This window comes from Salvelinus namaycush, chromosome 6 (genome assembly GCF_016432855.1).
Source record: "Salvelinus namaycush isolate Seneca chromosome 6, SaNama_1.0, whole genome shotgun sequence".
Classification (NCBI taxonomy): domain Eukaryota; kingdom Metazoa; phylum Chordata; class Actinopteri; order Salmoniformes; family Salmonidae; genus Salvelinus; species Salvelinus namaycush.
The window spans coordinates 7380391-7399789 of NC_052312.1; the positions used below are offsets into that span (position 1 = coordinate 7380391).

General features: G+C 45.2%; 1 protein-coding gene across 6 annotated transcripts in view; it reads left to right on the plus strand.

Annotated features, from left to right (window-relative positions):
* The window catches only part of LOC120049576 (calcium/calmodulin-dependent protein kinase type II delta chain-like), a 107692-nt gene that overhangs the window by 82483 nt on the left and 5810 nt on the right, over nt 1-19399 (plus strand). For 2 of the 6 annotated variants that reach the window (XM_038995856.1, XM_038995857.1), the window contains exons 8-19: nt 1133-1216; nt 2402-2496; nt 3294-3416; nt 3518-3601; nt 4362-4404; nt 6218-6255; nt 10083-10133; nt 11793-11837; nt 12173-12221; nt 17841-17916; nt 18009-18103; nt 18248-18484. In XM_038995856.1, the coding sequence (XP_038851784.1) occupies nt 1133-1216; nt 2402-2496; nt 3294-3416; nt 3518-3601; nt 4362-4404; nt 6218-6255; nt 10083-10133; nt 11793-11837; nt 12173-12221; nt 17841-17916; nt 18009-18103; nt 18248-18483 (1019 nt within the window). In that variant the 3' untranslated portion in view covers nt 18484. Of the gene's footprint in view, nt 1-1132; nt 1217-2401; nt 2497-3293; nt 3417-3517; nt 3602-4361; nt 4405-6217; nt 6256-10082; nt 10134-11792; nt 11838-12172; nt 12222-17840; nt 17917-18008; nt 18104-18247; nt 18495-19399 lie in introns of all 6 variants that reach the window. The other 4 variants (XM_038995862.1, XM_038995863.1, XM_038995861.1 and 1 more) reach the window with 3 other exon arrangements.

Below are 19399 nucleotides of genomic sequence, written 5' to 3' on the forward strand. Positions count from 1 at the left end.
AATTCATGTGAGCAGGCAATATTAACTAAATATGCAGTTTAAAAATATATACTTGTGTATTGATTTTAAAGAAAGGCATTGATGTTTATGGTTAGGTACACATTGGTGCAACGACAGTGCTAAATCATCACCCGTTTGGCGAAGTAGGCTGTGATTCGATGAGAAATTAACAGGCACCGCATTGATTATATGCAACGCAGGACACGCTAGATAAACTAGTAATATCAACCATGTGTAGTTATAACTAGTGATTATGTTAAGATTGATTGTTTTTTATAAGATAAGTTTAATGCTAGCTAGCAACTTACCTTGGCTTCTTGCTGCCCTCGCGTAGTCAGCCCACCGTTCCTAGACCGTCATTGAAAATAAGAATGTGTTCTTAACTGACTTGCCTAGTTAAATAAAGGTGTAAAAAAAGAATTAAAAATCAGCCAAAATCGGTGTCCAAAAATACAGATTACTGATTGTTATTAGAACTTGAAATCGGCCCTAATTAATCCTCCATTCCGATTAATCAGTCGACCTCTAGTATGTCTGTATGCATGTACTACATAACCCCCGGGTGTAACTAAGCATTTACTGCTCATCACAGATCCCTGTTTTATTCTAAACAATGTGTAAACCCACAAGGGCTTTAGAGTACTTTGGTGTTTACTTAGTCTTCACCACCAGTGCTGAAATGAAGTCTCTTGTGTGAAACAATGAGGAGTGTCAGTGCTCTGGGTTTATAGTGCAGGTTTTTATAGGTGGATTAATGGGGCTATTTCCCTGCTCATCCCCACAGAATGGAGGAATAATTATACTAATCCCCTAGGCTGGCTGTCACCTGAGAATCATCTACCCACTTCACTGGTTGTGCCCCAGGGCATGCTGGTACTTGGAGTTCACTTAGGGAAGTAGGTTGCGATTGTTTGGCGCAGATCCACATTACGCACCCAAGAGGGCCGTTCCAGTGGGGAAGTTTTGGGAGCTTGTTAACCGTGGCCCATAAATGTTGCATTTTGGATTTGTTTGACCTCTAATTGGCTACTGTGGCATTATTTTTCTAAAAACTGAGAAAAGGCCCCCCATTGACTTAACTGTAGATGCATCTTGGGAAATGTAGTTAATTGATGTCTCGTCTCTGTTCCAGGTTTTGCGGGAACCCCAGGCTACTTGTCCCCAGAGGTTTTGAGGAAAGACCCCTATGGGAAACCTGTGGACATGTGGGCCTGTGGTAAGGAACTTCCCAACAGAACAATCTCTTTGAGCCAACATGGTTCTCACACAGACGATGAGTTCCTCCAGTTCACACTCCTTGAATTAATCACTGCAGCTGCTCGTTACATAACTCATCAAGGGCCAGGCCACCTGGGCTTTACATGTCTATAACACACTCATTCACACACCTGCGCTTGGTCTATCAGTCCCGGGCGAAAATGGCAGTGTTTGATTATGTTGAACCGCAGTGCACCGGTCTATGGTCCATGACGTGAACGGGCAAAAGCGGTGAGGGTGGGGTGCCCTTCTCAAATTGAAAAGTAATTTGTGTCTCTATCATGTTGTCAATGTCAACAAGACAGCATGGTGCATCGTTCAGAAACATACAGCATCATTTTCCCATAAATTATATGTTAGAATTTTCAAACTAGTTTTCATTGGATGAAAGTGTTTTTATAAAAAAGCAATCACCTTTGCATGTGAAAACACGAAATCCATCTCATTATTCCACATGCTTTAACCTATGTCACTTTTGTTCTGAGCCAACATCGCCATCGGCCAAAATGGGGCACCTGGTTCCAAAACTAATGAAACGAATGCAGTCACTTTTCACCTGGTGCAAACTCCTCCCACCAGGGCAACCTGGGCCAGATAATCGAATCCCCACAATTACCTGTTTGTGAGGTTAGAGTGCTCTACTGACCAATTGGGGCCCTTTATCTCCTGCCGGTAACCTACCAGCCAGTATATAACACAATGCAAAGTGTTTGGCTTGTTTGTCACAACGGCGATTGTGACATGAAAGCCCTTATAGTGGGAGGAGTCTACTGTATGTAAGGGAGTTACTTCCAGTCCTCTCTCGACCTCTTCATGCATATAATATTAGCATATTTGTGCCAATAGTTATATGTCAGTAAATGTCATATTAATATTCTAAATTATTTATTTTATTATTATAATATATATTATTGTTATTAGATATACATATTTATTATTATTATAAATCTATATTATTATTGTTATTAGATATTATTATACATATTTATTATTATTTTTATTGGGTCATGCTGTGTTTGATTTCTCCTCTTGCTGAGTTTTTAGTATAATGATAATTATCACACTGCTTGCGAAATTTTTATTTTTTATTTTTTAAATGACATTTATTCATAATTGGCATCACCCTGATTTTGTGTGTGACCAGGTGTGATCCTTTACATTCTCCTGGTGGGCTACCCTCCCTTCTGGGACGAAGACCAGCACAGACTGTACCAGCAGATCAAGGCTGGGGCCTACGACGTGAGCACGGCAACGACACACACCCTTTCACTCACTCACACACACACACACACACACACACACACACACACACACACACACACACACACACACACATCCCAACAGCAGTGTTTGACCCTAGTTTTACTGCAGATGTCTATTCACCCAGCTTTCACTGACAGCCTAGCTGACACAAGTATTGACATGAGCTTAAGCCAGGCTTGGATCAATACATCTCCCATCAGTTTCCAAGACTTTAATCACAATCACTTAACTTTAGCAGGCAAAGCTCATCTCCTGTTTGAGTGGCAGGAATAGGACATTTGTATCTCTTACACCAGAAGGAAATGTGTTAGCCACTTGTTTTCCCATCGACGCAAGGCCATACATGACACATCAGATCGTGTCTGTCTGTGTCTTGGCTGAGCATTGCCCCTCCCAGCATGCTGTTGGAACACAGGCTGTGTGTTTTTCTATCGGTGGCTGTTCCCTCCTCGTACTGTTTGCCCACGCCAACGACAACGCCTGTCCCAGACAGATTGAGATTGGGGGGTGGGAGAGGAGGAGGAGAGACAGGGACAGCCCGACACGATGGCTCAAGCCTAATTTAGCTCTGTATACATGTACCTGATCCTCAGTGACTCTGTGTTTTTGTCAACCTTGTGAAGTTATTTTGTCAGTTATCTCTCGGTCCTGGTTTCTCCAATGACACATTTCCTAAACAAAGCTGGATGGGGGGAGGGGAAGTGAAGGAGGAATAGATGAGTGGACTGATGGATGACAAACCTCCTTGCCTCACCCAGTGTTCTCTCCTTCAGTTTCCGTCCCCTGAGTGGGACACGGTGACCCCCGAGGCCAAAGACCTGATCAACAAGATGTTGACCATCAACCCTGCCAAGAGGGTCACCGCCACAGACGCACTCAAACACCCCTGGATCTGTGTACGTGTCACACGCACACCCACACACTCATACACACGGTCCATGAGAACACCTACAGACACATGACACTCTCCCCCTCTCTCACTGTGTCCTCTCTGCAGCAACGGTCCACTGTGGCATCCATGATGCACAGACAGGAGACGGTGGAGTGCCTGAGGAAGTTCAACGCCAGGAGGAAACTCAAGGTGAGGGAAGGCTTCTCACAGGATTTGACCAGGTTTTGCCAGGTTTCTCACAGGATTTGACCAGGTTTTGCCAGGTTTCTCACAGGATTTGACCAGGTTTTGCCAGGTTTCTCACAGGATTTGACCAGGTTTTGCCAGGTTTCTCACAGGATTTGACCAGGTTTTCCCAGGTTTCTCACAGGATTTAACCAGGTTTCTCACAGATTTGACCAGGTTTCTCACAGGATTTGACCAGGTTTTGCCAGGTTTCTCACAGGATTTGACCAGGTTTTGCCAGGTTTCTCACAGGATTTGACCAGGTTTTGCCAGGTTTCTCACAGGATTTGACCAGGTTTTGCCAGGCTTCTCACAGGATTTGACCAGGTTTTGCCAGGTTTCTCACAGGATTTGACCAGGTTTTGCCAGGCTTCTCACAGGATTTGACCAGGTTTTGCCAGATTTCTCACAGGATTTGACCAGGTTTTGCCAGGCTTCTCACAGGATTTGACCAGGTTTTGCCAGATTTCTCGCAGGATTTGACCAGGTTTTGCCAGGTTTCTCACAGGATTTGACCAGGTTTGGCCAGGTTTCTCACAGGATTTGACCAGGTGTTACGAGCCCATGTACTGTATGTCGTAGAGTGGACACTGACCACTAAGTAATCTAATCATCACCTTTCCACCTAATGTCTGACACCATGTTAAGGATTAGAGGTGACAGTGTGACAATATTAAAGCCTTGGAGGTCAGCCTCACCTCACTCTTCCTGTTCTCGTCCTCAGGGTGCTATCCTCACCACCATGCTGGCCACGCGCAACTTCTCAGGTCAGATGCATCTTCCTACTGTATTACTGTTTCTTTCAAGGTCTCTCTCTCTTTGTCTCTCTTTGTCTCTCTCGCTGTCTCTCTTTGTCTCTCTCGCTGTCTCTCTCTCTCACGCTGTCTCTCTCTGTCTCTCACTGTCTCTGTCTCTCATTTTCTCTCTTTCTCTCTATCTCTCTCTGTCTCTCTCTAGTTGTTTTCTAAAGCCCCAGGTTTCCTACGACATTGCCACCAACACCAGATGAATATTTAGAATTCTCCATCAGCTGTTGCTGAATAATGCAGCTGGGTTATTTATTTCACCAAAACACTCGAGGGAAACAAAGGCGAGAGAAATAAGTGAAAATAGGGAGGAGTGACAGCGGGAGGAATGAGAAGGGCAGGTGTTAAAGAAAGGACTGAGAGAGTGAGAGAGGAAGAATAAGGAGAGTAATGCATAAAAGAGCAACAAAAATGTGAGGGGAGAACCCCAGGATGAATACGCTAGCCTTTAGAAGAGCCACCATCAGCCTCCACCCAGCTCATATCAATAGAGACTGGAGACCAGTGGGGGGTTGCAGATCAATGTGATAGGACCCAATACTTACATGTTTTGTCTGCTAGCAAAATATACCCCTCTCGGTGTGATGAGGTGTTAATGGAGGAGAGATGTGGACTTTGTTCAGGCAGAAAAACACAGATGATGGTTTAGTCTCTCCCTGTCAATACTGATTGTCACTAGAACCCTTTCAACTTGTATGTGTTTTCTTTTTTTCTTTTCTTTTTTAAGATTAAACAGTACTTTGTGTTCATTGTTCATATTCTCCATATAGCCAATAGTTTTTGCTCCGAGCAAGACTTGACACCCATTCTGTTTTATTTACGTAAATTTTTTCTCACCCTTTGTTTGTTTGTTTGTTTAATGTGTAACCCTGTGAGGTAAGAGACTCTGGCATGGAAAGAGGCCTGTGTTGGCACTGCACTCTACCCATGTAGTCACGAGCACCCCTCTCTAGCACCCCTCTAATAGCACCCCTCTAATAGCAACCCTCTACTAGCAACCCTCTACTAGCACCCCTCTCTAGCACCCCTCTAATAGCACCCCTCTAATAGCACCCCTCTAATAGCAACCCTCTACTAGCACCCCCCTAATAACACCCCTCTAAAAGCACCCCTCTACTAGCACACCCCTCTAATAGCACCCCTCTAATAGCACCCCTCTACTAGCACCCCCCTCTAGCACCCCTCTACACCCCCCTCTAGCACCCCCCTCTGAGACCTACTAAACATGTTCACAAACACCTTTCCCCTCCCCTCTCATAAACTCCTCCTTTATGTGTGACAGCCCTGATCACTTTAACCAATCACTGAGCTTCTCCACGTGCCAGAAGCCTCATCGGCCAATCAGCTCTCTCCATGTCTAGATTATATTTGCATGTTGATCTATTGTAGAAGCATGTGCTAATGTGTTCTAATGAGGAGTTAGAATTGAAGTGTTTAATTAGATTATCACATTAACTGTTTTTATGTTTAGTAGCAAGCAATTGAAGGTCTCTTTTTGTGCATGTGTTGGCAAAGAGCATTAAACCTCAATTCGTTGGACCTCTTCCATAGAAACCCTATCAGGCTGTTAGTTGTAGCTATAATTGCATCTCGCAAACTAATCACTAAGTTTGATTTCTCTCACTTAATTTGCATCTTCCTTTTTGCTTCTTCCATCTCTGGTTGGAGACTGTCACAGTTGGTCCATAATTCGCCGTCCTCACTAGATTTAGCAGCGTGTGAGTGTGTGTCAGAGGTGTTCTCTCTGATCATGTCCCCTCTTTCCTTACAGCAGCCAAGAGCCTGCTCAACAAGAAAGCTGACGGTGTCAAGGTAGGTCATCCACTACTTCTGTCTTAACACCTTACCACACACATTGACACACACTCATGTAACTTATATTGCACTTGAAGAGAAGTGGGAAATATTTCTACAATACTTTTATTCCACGTGCCAGCAGTGAAATAGTCTGTCATTTTGAGTGCTGCGTGACTAAGATATCTGCCCCACCTTTATCCCACCTTTCCAAAATAATTCAGTTAGAGAGGGGTGGCATCTGTTTTGTGATACGAGGAAGCTGAGAAAAAAGAATGCTGTGACGGATGATCTGCTAACTCAGAATGACAGCCCTCATCTCCCGTCCAATCAAATCTCAGCCATCGTAGCCACCACTGGTTCCCTATCACCTCTACACCTCACCTCTTTCTCTGTCCCCCGTCTGTCTCTGTTTCGAAATCTAACAACAAAATTCCTGTCACCCTCTTCCTCATTTGGGGATTTTGTCTCCCGCTCCTCTCAATACCTTTCCCTCCCGTCAATCTCTTCAGCGCTCTCTTTTTTTATTTTCTATATTTCTACTCTCTCTCTCTCTTCCTCTCACCCCTCTCTCTTCATCCCCCTCTATTGCTCTCCCCACTGGGGTCTGTCAGACAGTGTGCTCTCACATCTGTGGTTGAGTAGCTGTTCTCCAGCTTCTGTTTCTACACCCTGGGCTCAGTGTCAAACTACTACGCTGGCTGTTTGTCTGGCCCCTGTATCGGTATCTGCCTTCCCCTGGCACCTCATCTGCGCACCCCCAACCCTGCAGCGCCTCTCCCTCTCCAAATGCTTATCCTAAAATCACATACCCAGGTGCATTACATGGCACTTGACACATGATCTGAAAAAACACTGAGGTATCCAAGGTGTTTATGGCTGGCAGTTTAAACCGCTGTAGGAGGTTTAGAAAAACTCTCTTTTAAATCTGCAGCCGAGTCATCGGCGTGTTTTGAAAGTATAGCGTACGGCATTTGAAGGATTATTTCAGGTTTATCGCAGGAGTCCAGCAGAAATGCCAGCCATTTTTATCCGGTCATCAATTTTGGTTTCCATGCATGCTGAATATACACTGCTCAAAAAAATAAAGGGAACACTAAAATAACACATCCTAGATCTGAATGAATGAAATATTCTTATTAAATACTTTTTTCTTTACATAGTTGAATGTGCTGACAACAAAATCACACAAAAATTATCAATGGAAATCAAATTTATCAACCCATGGAGGTCTGGATTTGGAGTCACACTCAAAATTAAAGTGGAAAACCACACTACAGGCTGATCCAACTTTGATGTAATGTCCTTAAAACAAGTCAAAATGAGGCTCAGTAGTGTGTGTGGCCTCCACGTGCCTGTATGGCCTCCCTACAACGCCTGGGCATGCTCCTGATGAGGTGGCGGATGGTCTCCTGAGGGATCTCCTCCCAGACCTGGACTAAAGCATCCGCCAACTCCTGGACAGTCTGTGGTGCAACGTGGCGTTGGTGGATGGAGCGAGACATGATGTCCCAGATGTGCTCAATTGGATTCAGGTCTGGGGAACGGGCGGGCCAGTCCATAGCATCAATGCCTTCCTCTTGTAGGAACTGCTGACACACTCAAGCCACATGAGGTCTAGCATTGTCTTGCATTAGGAGGAACCCAGGGCCAACTGCACCAGCATATGGTCTCACAAGGGGTCTGAGGATCTCATCTCGGTACCTAATGGCAGTCAGGCTACCTCTGGCGAGCACATGGAGGGCTGTGCGGCCCCCCAAAGAAATGCCACCCCACACCATGACTGACCCACAGCCAAACCGGTCATGCTGGAGGATGTTGCAGGCAGCAGAACGTTCTCCACGGCGTCTCCAGACTCTGTCACGTCTGTCACATGTGCTCAGTGTGAACCTGCTTTCATCTGTGAAGAGCACAGGGCGCCAGTGGCGAATTTGCCAATCTTGGTGTCCTCTGGCAAATGCCAAACGTCCTGCACGGTGTTGGGCTGTAAGCACAACCCCCACCTGTGGACGTCGGGCCCTCATACCACCCTCATGGAGTCTGTTTCTGACCGTTTGAGCAGACACATGCACATTTGTGGCCTGCTGGAGGTCATTTTGCAGGGCTCTGGCAGTGCTCCTCCTTGCACAAAGGCGAAGGTAGCAGTCCTGCTGCTGGGTTGTTGCCCTCCTACGGCCTCCTCCACGTCTCCTGATGTACTGGCCTGTCTCCTAGTAGCGCCTCCATGCTCTGGACACTACGCTGACAGACACAGCAAACCTTCTTGCCACAGCTCGCATTGATGTGCCATCCTGGATGAGCTGCACTACCTGAGCCACTTGTGTGGGTTGTAGACTCCGTCTCATGCTACCACTAGAGTGAAAGCACCGCCAGCATTCAAAAGTGACCAAAACATCAGCCAGGAAGCATAGGAACTGAGAAGTGGTCTGTGGTCACCACCTGCAGAACCACTCCTTTATTGGGGGTGTCTGCTAATTGCCTATAATATCCACCTGTTGTCTATTCCATTTGCACAACAGCATGTGAAATGTATTGTCAATCAGTGTTTCTTCCTAAGTGGACAGTTTGATTTCACAGAAGTGTGATTGACTTGGAGTTACATTGTGTTGTTTAAGTGTTCCCTTTCTTTTTTTGAGCAGTGTATAATGATTACAATTGTGTTTCTTGGTACAAAATATATTTTCTCAAACAGTATACTGTAATTCTCTTGGGTCTTGACACGTACTGTATGTGTTTTGGGGGTTGAGATATTGTGATATTGGACCCAGTTTGTCTTGTTCTCTTTTGTGTTCTAACGGATCGATACAGAAACGGAAGTATGAAACCGAGCCAATGCCAATAATGCTGGTATGCCTATCTACTTTTTATGCAACCTGGCAACCGCTATGGGTTGCCAGTTGTGGTTGATTTTAGTACATCATAGTCTGGATAGATTCAGGGTGGTTTTAATTGGCCATTTGTAGAAACCTGGCCTAGTACAGTTGTCTAGTATCTTGGTTTAATGAGCAACCAATTGTAGAAGCCTCTTGATGTGTAGTTCCAGTTCCACATCTCCCTGTAGAGAACCTAGTCCTACCAGCATGTGCATTCCAGTTGGCCCATATTACAAGGTTTTACACTGCTGGGATGCCCAATGGCGGCGCTACATAATCAGGGCATGCAGTTCATAAAGGAATTGTACAGCGCTTTTTGATATACATTTCCCCCCAGATGTTCTTCCAATGACAATGTGAATCGATGCAGACAACGATGTTCATGTTAACAGGAAAACCCACAACTATTGGGATGTAATGTCATTGTTTGAGTGGATAGTTGCATTACCTCTGGCTTTTTATTTCTCCTCTCTAGTAGTCACAATAGCACTAATTCATTAAATTCAAGGCCTCTATAAACTGCGTTAGTAGCCCCAATTAGGCTATTTTCTCTTCTTGAAAAACCTGCAAACAGTCAAGCGGAAAAGCTGATCGCTTTCAAAACAGGATTTTAAGTTTACGACCGTTTTAATGTTTCAAGTTCTGTTTCAGCGAGGAAGTCCTTTGCATGCTTTTTTTCTTTTGCATAATGCTCTGCAGAATAATGATGCGTTGCTACAGGCTTGGAACTAACGGATGTCTATTGAACTTATTTTGTCTAACTTAACTTTCTACCCTTCAGAGTAGATGTTAACACCTGTAGATTTGCAGGCGAGACTTTACTCTTAACATTTTCTCTCTTGCAGCCCTGTGTTCCTGACAAATCTCTCTATGCTGATATTGTTCTCCTGTCTATCTCCCTGTCTGGAGCATTAGTCCTTGTTCCTGAAATCTATCTCTGTTTCTGTCTCTCTCTATCCACTCATTTTCTAGATCAACAACAAGACCAATGTAGTCACCAGCCCCAAAGAGCCCCCCACTCTGGTACTCTGCCTGTCTTTCTGCACGCCTGCCTGCTTGCCTGTCCGTCTGTCTCTGTCATCCTTCATGCTTGGGCTGCTCACTCTAACGATGTCTCTCCTTGTTTTGCTGCCAGTGATGCCTCTTAATATTGCATTTTTGTTTACTTTATATACACATGTTATTTGTATCATACACAGGCATTTCCTTATACTGTGGTTAGACATTGCAGTTGGTATGTGCACTTGAACGTTGTGTATTTCTGTTTGGGATGGCCTCTAGTTCGGCATTGCATGTTTCTGTGTGTGTGTGTGAAGACCTGTACACCCTGGGCCTGCTGTTTTTACTGTTAATCCACTGAAGCTTTCCCCAAGTTACCAGGGAAACCAACGAGACATGCTGGTTGGGCGTGCGTCCTAAAATAGACTTCACACACACTCTCTCTCAGAGAAAGACATCCTAAGGCAGATTGTTCTGATAGTGCCACCCGTGTCACCACACATGAGCTTCGACATGGCTGTGCGATGGCATTCCTTATGACAGGCAGCCCACCCGTTGGCTCACAGATTTACCCAGGTCTAATCTAGGCATGTTACACAGGTCAGGTCAGCCAAGAGGCCTGTACTGTATCTATCCAGCCCACAGCACCAGTATAAGGTTATCATTTAGGAATTCATACAAAATATTGCAATAGCTTTGTTTTTCATTCAATTCCATATCTAATAACCATGGGGCTATCTAATAGCATACCCACAAGTGTGGGTACATTTACACCCCCCCCCCCCCAGCACATTGTGAGCAAAACATTTTAGCAGCCCCCCTCTTGACGGCAGAGATACTTTTAACGTTTTATTCATTTCCTGCAATTCTACACATGTTGCCATGGTGCTGAGAGAAATGTTTTCAGTTTTTTATATTATAGCTGAGTGAGACTGACTAACTAAATCAATGGGCGGCCCCTGGCTGGTAATTCAACCATGATTACTAAGTCTAGATAGCCTAGCAGCATGGCAACCATCTATCTTAGCTGACATAGCCTAGCAGCCTAGCCCATGTTAGCTGACATGGGCTAATTGAGTGACTATTACTGACTGACATGTCAAGAAAGAAAGACATTTTTAAATTGCACCGTGTGTATTCTACTATTCTAACTTTAACAGTAAGTTGAGACCTAACTGAGTTACAAAGATAAATATCTATATATATATTATTTTTTATTTTTTTTATCCGAGGGTCTTCAAAAGAGGGGCCGTTTACCCATCCCTGTTCTAGAGTGATGTGGTTATGTATTCTTAGATGTGAGAAATGGGGCCTGCCAAAGCCAGACTGATGTTCACTCACTATGCAGTACGTACACACAACTGGCCTGGAGTAAGGACTGAAGGTGAACTGCATGCCTTGGCTGTACACACCTCAAACCTTTTCCTGTAGTTTATATCCAGGAAGGGCCTGGTGACTAACATGCTGCTACTGCTGTACACCTCCTGTCCTGTCTTGTCTGTTGCTTGGTTGTTTGTTCTAATGTCTTAGGGCACCAAGTTGACTACTCAACGGTTCTTTGAAATGTGACCCATGGGAATTGATCATCTGGGCAACTGTTTACCACATCAAGTTCCTGTCTATTTATCCCCTTTCTTCTTCACACTCCTCTTCCTCCTCCTCCTCTTCCTCTCCATGAATCAGGAGCCTCAAACCACTGTTCTCCACAACCCAACTGATGGAAACAAGGTAGTGATTAAATAGGACTGTCGTTTTGCGAGTGTAGAGGTTTTTGCTAATAATGTGCTGTAGGCAGTGATAAGCTTTCTAGTTAGTGTTATTTACTAAACTTTGTTGATATGCATGGTGCCTTAATGTATGCCCTAGATCCCCCCCCCCCATACTCAACTGGCAGACCGCATCCAGACCCAGAACGGGGTCAATACGGACCACCGGTCCCGTCTACAAAAAAAATGAAAAATCCCCCATCTGACAGTACATCACTTATCCTGTGCTCACGCGTAATCCAGTCTCCACAGCCGGCAGGTGTTCATTGTTGCTCTCTGTTTGTTCTTGTCCAACAGGAGTCCAGCGAGAGTGCTAACACCACCATGGAAGATGAGGACGTGAAAGGTAGGAGCACACAAATGACTAGAAAAATAAACAAACCGCTCTGTCCCCAGCGCCGCTCTGTCTCTAGCGCCGCTCTGTCTCTAGCGCCGCTCTGTCCCCAGCGCCGCTCTGTCCCCAGCGCCGCTCTGTCCCCAGCGCCGCTCTGTCCCCAGCGCCGCTCTGTCCCCAGCGCCGCTCTGTCCCCAGCGCCGCTCTGTCCCTAGCTCTGTCCCTAGCGCCGCTCTGTCCCCAGCGCCGCTCTGTCCCCAGCGCCGCTCTGTCCCCAGCGCCGCTCTGTCCCTAGCTCTGTCCCCAGCGCCGCTCTGTCCCTAGCGCCGCTCTGTCCCTAGCGCCGCTCTGTCCCCAGCGCCGCTCTGTCCCTAGCTCTGTCCCTAGCGCCGCTCTGTCCCTAGCGCCGCTCTGTCCCTAGCTCTGTCCCTAGCGCCGCTCTGTCCCCAGCGCCGCTCTGTCCCTAGCTCTGTCCCTAGCGCCGCTCTGTCCCTAGCGCCGCTCTGTCCCTAGCGCCGCTCTGTCCCTAGCATGAAGGGCTAGCCACCTGTATTAGGCTAGTAGCACTGTGTTAGCTCTCTGCTCAAGTGAAAGGTAATATGTTATTTTCACAGCACTGAGGTGTTTGCTTAGCACAGGGGCAGGCAACCCTGTTCCTGGTGTGCATGCGTACCCCTGACTTAGCATGTAGTGTAACTCATGATTCTTCAGCGTTAGGGCTCCACGTATTGCATGTTATCCTACTGATTTTGCATGAATATGTTGGCTGTTAAAATTCCAATTTTTCTTTGTACCATTTTAGTTTTTCTTGCATGTGAATTCATCAGATATGCATTTGTTTATCCAGGCATCCATTCATTTGGCTTTTTCATTCAAATGAATTCACTTCATCTTCTGATCTCATTCCTTAGACATGCACTGCCATCCTCCAAACATGGAATGTTATGTCTATCCACATTACTACATGGAATGTTATGTCTATCCACATTACTACATGGAATGTTACGTCTATCCACATTACTACATGGAATGTTACGTCTATCCACATTACTACATGGAATGTTACGTCTATCCACATTACTACATGGAATGTTACGTCGATCCACATTACTACATGGAATGTTACGTCGATCCACATTACTACATGGAATGTTACGTCGATCCACATTACTACATGGAATGTTACGTCGATCCACATTACTACATGGAATGTTACGTCGATCCACATTACTACATGGAATGTTACGTCGATCCACATTACTACATGGAATGTTACGTCGATCCACATTACTACATGGAATGTTACGTCGATCCACATTACTACATGGAATGTTACGTCTATCCACATTACTACATGGAATGTTACGTCTATCCACATTACTACATGGAATGTTACGTCGATCCACATTACTACATGGAATGTTACGTCGATCCACATTACTACATGGAATGTTACGTCGATCCACATTACTACATGGAATGTTACGTCGATCCACATTACTACATGGAATGTTACGTCGATCCACATTACTACATGGAATGTTACGTCGATCCACATTACTACATGGAATGTTACGTCGATCCACATTACTACATGGAATGTTACGTCGATCCACATTACTACATGGAATGTAGTTGACAATTTGAATCAGGTGTGCTAGCTGTACGATAGTTAAAATACATGGAACGGCTGGGAGACCCCGAGGAGAGGTTTGAGAGCAGGCGGAGTCTACCATGGTGTGGACAGAACGGTCGTTTAGGGAGCTGAATCAGGCTCTGCTGCCACGCATGGTCTCCCATCTCGCTGCTGCTCTGATGGTCCGCTGAGCCAGAACAGTGTGTGTGTGTCTCCACTCTACCATTACAGATAGTCATTTGTTCACCTCCCACTTCAAATGGAAGGTTTTACCTCATAATGCCATCATACCTTCTGGGGAGTGTGACAAGACCCTAATCACCAGAAGGAATCTTCCCCTTCTAGAGCTTAAAAGACCCCTTTGAAAATCATCTGAGAGAGTAGGATGACATTTGGTCAGGCAATCATGAGCTACCTGCTTTGAACAATTGTCCCTTTGTTACAAAACCCATTTGAGAGCACCAGGATGTCCTAGGACTCCTATCTACTGTGCTACGGCGGCATTGTGTGGAAAGTAAATTAAGGTTTCCTAGCATTTCAGTGTCGCTTTGTGTCCACGTTTGCAATCCCTGACGGATGATTACTGCCGGGTCAAGGATGTATGTAATGGTCGCTCTACTAAACATGGGTGTTTCTAATGTTTATGTGCAGCTAGAGGCTCGTCAATTTCCTATTCACTTTGTTGTCTTTGGCAGCTGCTTTGTTTGAAAGATGAAGGCATTTAATTTGCCCATTTTATACGGTAGTCGTTTCATCACGTTGTGTGTAGGAGTTGAAGACTGTAGGATGTGTTTTGAAAAAAGATTTTGGACATCGTCTCACCCCTTTTTTATGTTCCAAATAAACAAACCATGTTTTTGGCCACAACGCATTCTGAAGCAGAAACCCAACACACAGGAAGGACCCAATTAGTCCCCAAGTGTCACTCGCCCGGTGACGACATTTAAAAAAATAAATAATAATGTATTTCATCTTTTATTTAGCTAGGTAGGACAGTTGAGAACAAGTTCTCATTTACAACTGCGACCTGGCAAAGCAAAGCAGTGTGACACAAACAGCACAGAGTTACACATGGAATAAACAAATGTACAGTCAATAACACAATAGAAAAATCTATATACAGTGTGTGCAAATAAAGTAAGATTAGGGAGGTAAGGCAATAAATAGGCCATGGTGGTGAAATAATTACAATTTGTCAATTAACACTGGAGTGATAGATGTGCAGAAGTTAAATGTGCAAGTAGAGATACTGGGGTGCTAAGGAGCAAAAAATAAATAACAATAAGGGGATGAGGTAGTTGGGTGGGCTATTTACAGATGGGCTGTGTACAGGTGCAATGATCAGTAAGCTGCTCTGACAGCTGATGCTTAAAGTTAGTGAGGGAGATATGACTCCAGCTTCAGTGATTTTTGCAATTCGTTCCAGTCATTGGCAGCAGAGAACTGGAAGGAAAGGTGGCCAAAGTAGGAGTTGGCTTTGGGGTTGACCAGTGAAATATACCTGCTGGAGCGCGTGCCACGGGTGGGTGCTGCTATGGTGACCAGTGAGCTGAGATAAGGCGGGGCTTTACTATGTTCTGAGGGCCATGTCACCTGCTACCTGCTCCTCTTCTTTACCACCTCCTTTGTGGTCTTACTCTCTGTCCACCCTGTCACCCACACTCAGGGGCCCCAGCCTCTGCACCCCCTCGGGCCCCTGCCTAGCCTGGGCCCCAGCGACATGCAGTATAAGTTCACCCAGAGCAGAGTGAGCGGAGAGGGTAGAACCAGAACTGTTTCCCACTGCCCTCTAGGCCTCACTATCCCTGAACCTCCCTTCATATCGTCTTGACCGCTATCAGATATGCATCATTGGAAGTCCACATTTGTTTAGGATATGAGTTTTAGGATCATTTGGTGCACCCGATGAGTGACTATAAATGCAAATAGTTCCCTCATTGTTCCTGGCACTCATTACCAAAGACTAAACAAAGGCATACAAACCTCTTAGTGTTTGTCATGGAACCCTGTGAAAGAAAGCTACTGAAAAGTAGCCCTTGTCTTACTGAGGTTGCACTCTGTACGTTGGCCAGGTATTACAGTACACTCTGCTTCAGCACCGGTCTGCCATACAGGCGTCCACTATGTGTGTACTGTGCTGCCCTCTGGAGGTCATGGTCTAACTAGGACTGAGTTTATCACCACTGTCTCCTCATAACAGGCTTTGTAAATGCATACAGTAATACATTAGCAATGTATTACACCTAAATTGGGCTGAGAAAGTATTACTGCTGTGTTGATGCGTACGGAGATGGTGAGAAAGAAAGTCGTCAGCTCCAGGGTTGACAGTGAACAGTCTAAATGAGATTGAGTATACTTTAAGGACTAGTTTGGATCGAGGTTGTTCTTTGCACAGACGGCACTGACGACTTCCAGGAACGGGATGGTTTCGTTGACCGTTAATGTCTCTACATTGACAGCACATTTGATAAGTGGATTGCGTTTGGTGGAGAAGTGCTGAGTGAGCTGGCCTATTCAGAAGCTCTCCTTCCCAGCTTGTGTGTGTGTGAGTCATATGAACCTTCCAGGCTCAGACAGCGAGGCAGACGGTCAGAGGCAGAGAGAAGCTCCACACTCGGCTTCTCTGTCTGAGATCCCTGTCAGAACCAAGGCTCAGTTTAACCTCTTATTACTGCTCCTTCAGGTTCTAAACAGGTGTGTGTGCAGAGCTCAGTATACAGCACCTCATAGGAAGCAACATGTTAAAGAGTAATACTGGCCCCTAAAAAAAAAGAGATGGCAAACATAAGACAATGTTGTGTGTGTGTTCAGTCTCAAGTGCCGTTGATCTACTTCTGTTTAGATAATAATCAACAGCGAAAAATAGCTTTGTTTTCCCGCCATGTGCTGTTGTGTGTTATCAGCGGGACAGATTACGCTGTCCACTTCCAGGGGAGGAGTAGTGTTGCTTCATAGCAAACACACTGCTAGAGAGCAAGGTCTGTCAGTGATCTGTTGACGGGTTTGTACACGTTGGACTGTGCGACAGCAAAATGTCAAAGAACTCGTTGAGTAAACTGACCCTGTTTTCAGATGTATCAGACTAGCTGCCAGGCTAGTAGCCAATCACTGATGGCTAATGTAAGACATAGCTGGAGTGTTGTTGGTCTTTCACTCGGTCTATATCTGTAAACGTTGGACTATTTTGCTGCCACTGGTGAACAATCGTCTGAGAACTGAGGGAAAATGTTTCTTCTTTGCATCCTTTGTGTTCTGTCAGTCACGTCGATTGAAAGTGTCAGAGGGGACCAAGGTGTCCAAGGTAAAGAGTTGAGAGAATAGCATTTGATCTTTCTCATTTTTGGGACTACGTTTTGATGCATGTTTTCTATGGGTCAGTTTCACTACCATTCCATTTGACATCTACCTCAAATTCATGTTGTTGAGCACAATAAGAGATTTGCTAAACCACAAAATCTTTGTTTTTCTTTACATTCATTGTCTCTTATCTTGCCTACGTAATTTGCGAGGTAATGAAATCATGTTGTCTGTGTTATCTGTGGTAATGATGGTGAAACACACTGATTCTCCCGTGTGTGTGTGTGTGTGTGTGTGTGTATGGAAGTGGTGAACCTGTGGTTTATTCATTGTCTTGCAAAGAAAACCGTTGACTGTTTAAGAACCAAACAAGAGCAAACAGAACAAAGCGGGGAGGAACCTACCTTAATTTGTCCATTAGTTTTCATTGCAAAACATTTTTACTTTAAACTGTTTCTGTTGCAAAACATTTTGCAACAGAATCGCCGTAATGAATACACCCCTTTGCCCCTGGACCTCTTGGCTGTGTTTTGGGCTGCATTGCTAACACTACTTGGGTTCATGTAAATCCCTCAACATCTCTACAGAGACTCACTAGATGACTCAACACATCAGGGGTGTCTTACTCTAATCACCTATGGCTGTGGGACAGCCAACTTGTGAAAATGTAAAAAATTTTCTCTCTTGCTCTCCGTCAGCTCGTAAGCAGGAGATCATCAAAGTGACTGAGCAGCTGATTGAGGCCATCAACAATGGAGACTTTGAAGCCTACACGTTAGTGATTTGGAATTTTTAACACTACACCGTTCAAAAACACATATGCATTCCGATCTTCATTGTGTTGTGTTTCCTGTTTTCTCCCACAGGAAGATCTGTGATCCTGGCCTGACATCCTTTGAACCAGAGGCCTTGGGAAACCTCGTGGAGGGAACTGACTTCCACAAGTTCTACTTTGAGAACGGTATAGCACCTGCATCCCATTATGCACTCATAGCATTAAAGATCTACACACAGCCATATGAAAACCTATGGCTGTAGAAGCATTAATTACCTTGATTGTGTACTGATTTGATACATTTCCCTCCATCTCTCCTCTCTCATCCAGCTCTGTCCAGGAGCAAGCAAGGGCCCGTCCACACCATCCTGCTCAACCCCCACGTGCACCTGATCGGCGAGGACGCGGCGTGCATCGCCTACATCCGCCTCACCCAGTACATGGACGCCAGCGGCATGCCGCGCACCATGCAGTCAGAGGAGACACGCATCTGGCAGCGGCGTGACGCCAAGTGGCAGAACATCCACTTCCACCGCTCCGGCTCACCCACTGTGCCCGCCAAGTAAGGTGACTAGAGGTGCTCTCTCAGTGCTGTCTTGGTTAGCTGAATTCATTGTGGAGCTATGTAGCTGGATTGGTTCTTCTTTGAACCTCATATCCCTACCTGGCTAAGAACGATGTACTTACAGTCCCTGTCCTATAGCTGTACTGCATCTGTATCTGTCCTGTATCGGCTCCACCTGCACTAGGGGCTACTCTATGTAGTGTGGTCTGCGCTATGTACAGTTGAAGTCGGAAGTTTACATACACCTTAGCCAAATACATTTAAACTCAGTTTTTCACAATTCCTGACATTTAATCCTAGTAAAAATTCCCTGTCTTACACGGAACCCAAACCCGGCTGCGCGCGTGCGCCATCGTGCATAAATGTACTTTGTCCCCCTACACCAAACGCGATCACGACACGCAAGTTAAAATATCAAAACAAACTCTGAACCAATTACATTAATTTGGGGACAGGTCGAAAAGCATTAAACATGTATGGCACTTTAGCTAGCTAGCTTGCACATGCTAGCTAATTTGTCCTATTTAGCTAGCTTGCTGTTGCCAGCTAATTTGTCCTGGGATATAAACATTGAGTTGTTATTTTACCTGAAATGCACAAGGTCCTCTACTCCGACAATTAATCCACACATAAAACGGTCACCCGAATCATTTCTAGTCATCTCTCCTCCTTCCAGGCTTTTTCATCTTTGAAATAATATGGTGATTGGCATCTAAACTTTCATAGTATTACCACGACGACCGGCAAAACAGTTCGTCTTTCAATCACCCACGTGGGTATAACCAATGAGGAGATGGCACGTGGGTACCTGCTTCTATAAAATAATGAGGAGATGGGAGAGGCAGGACTTGCAGCGCGATCTGCGTCAGAAATAGGAACGACTTCTATTTTAGCCCTTGGCAACGCAGACGCTCATT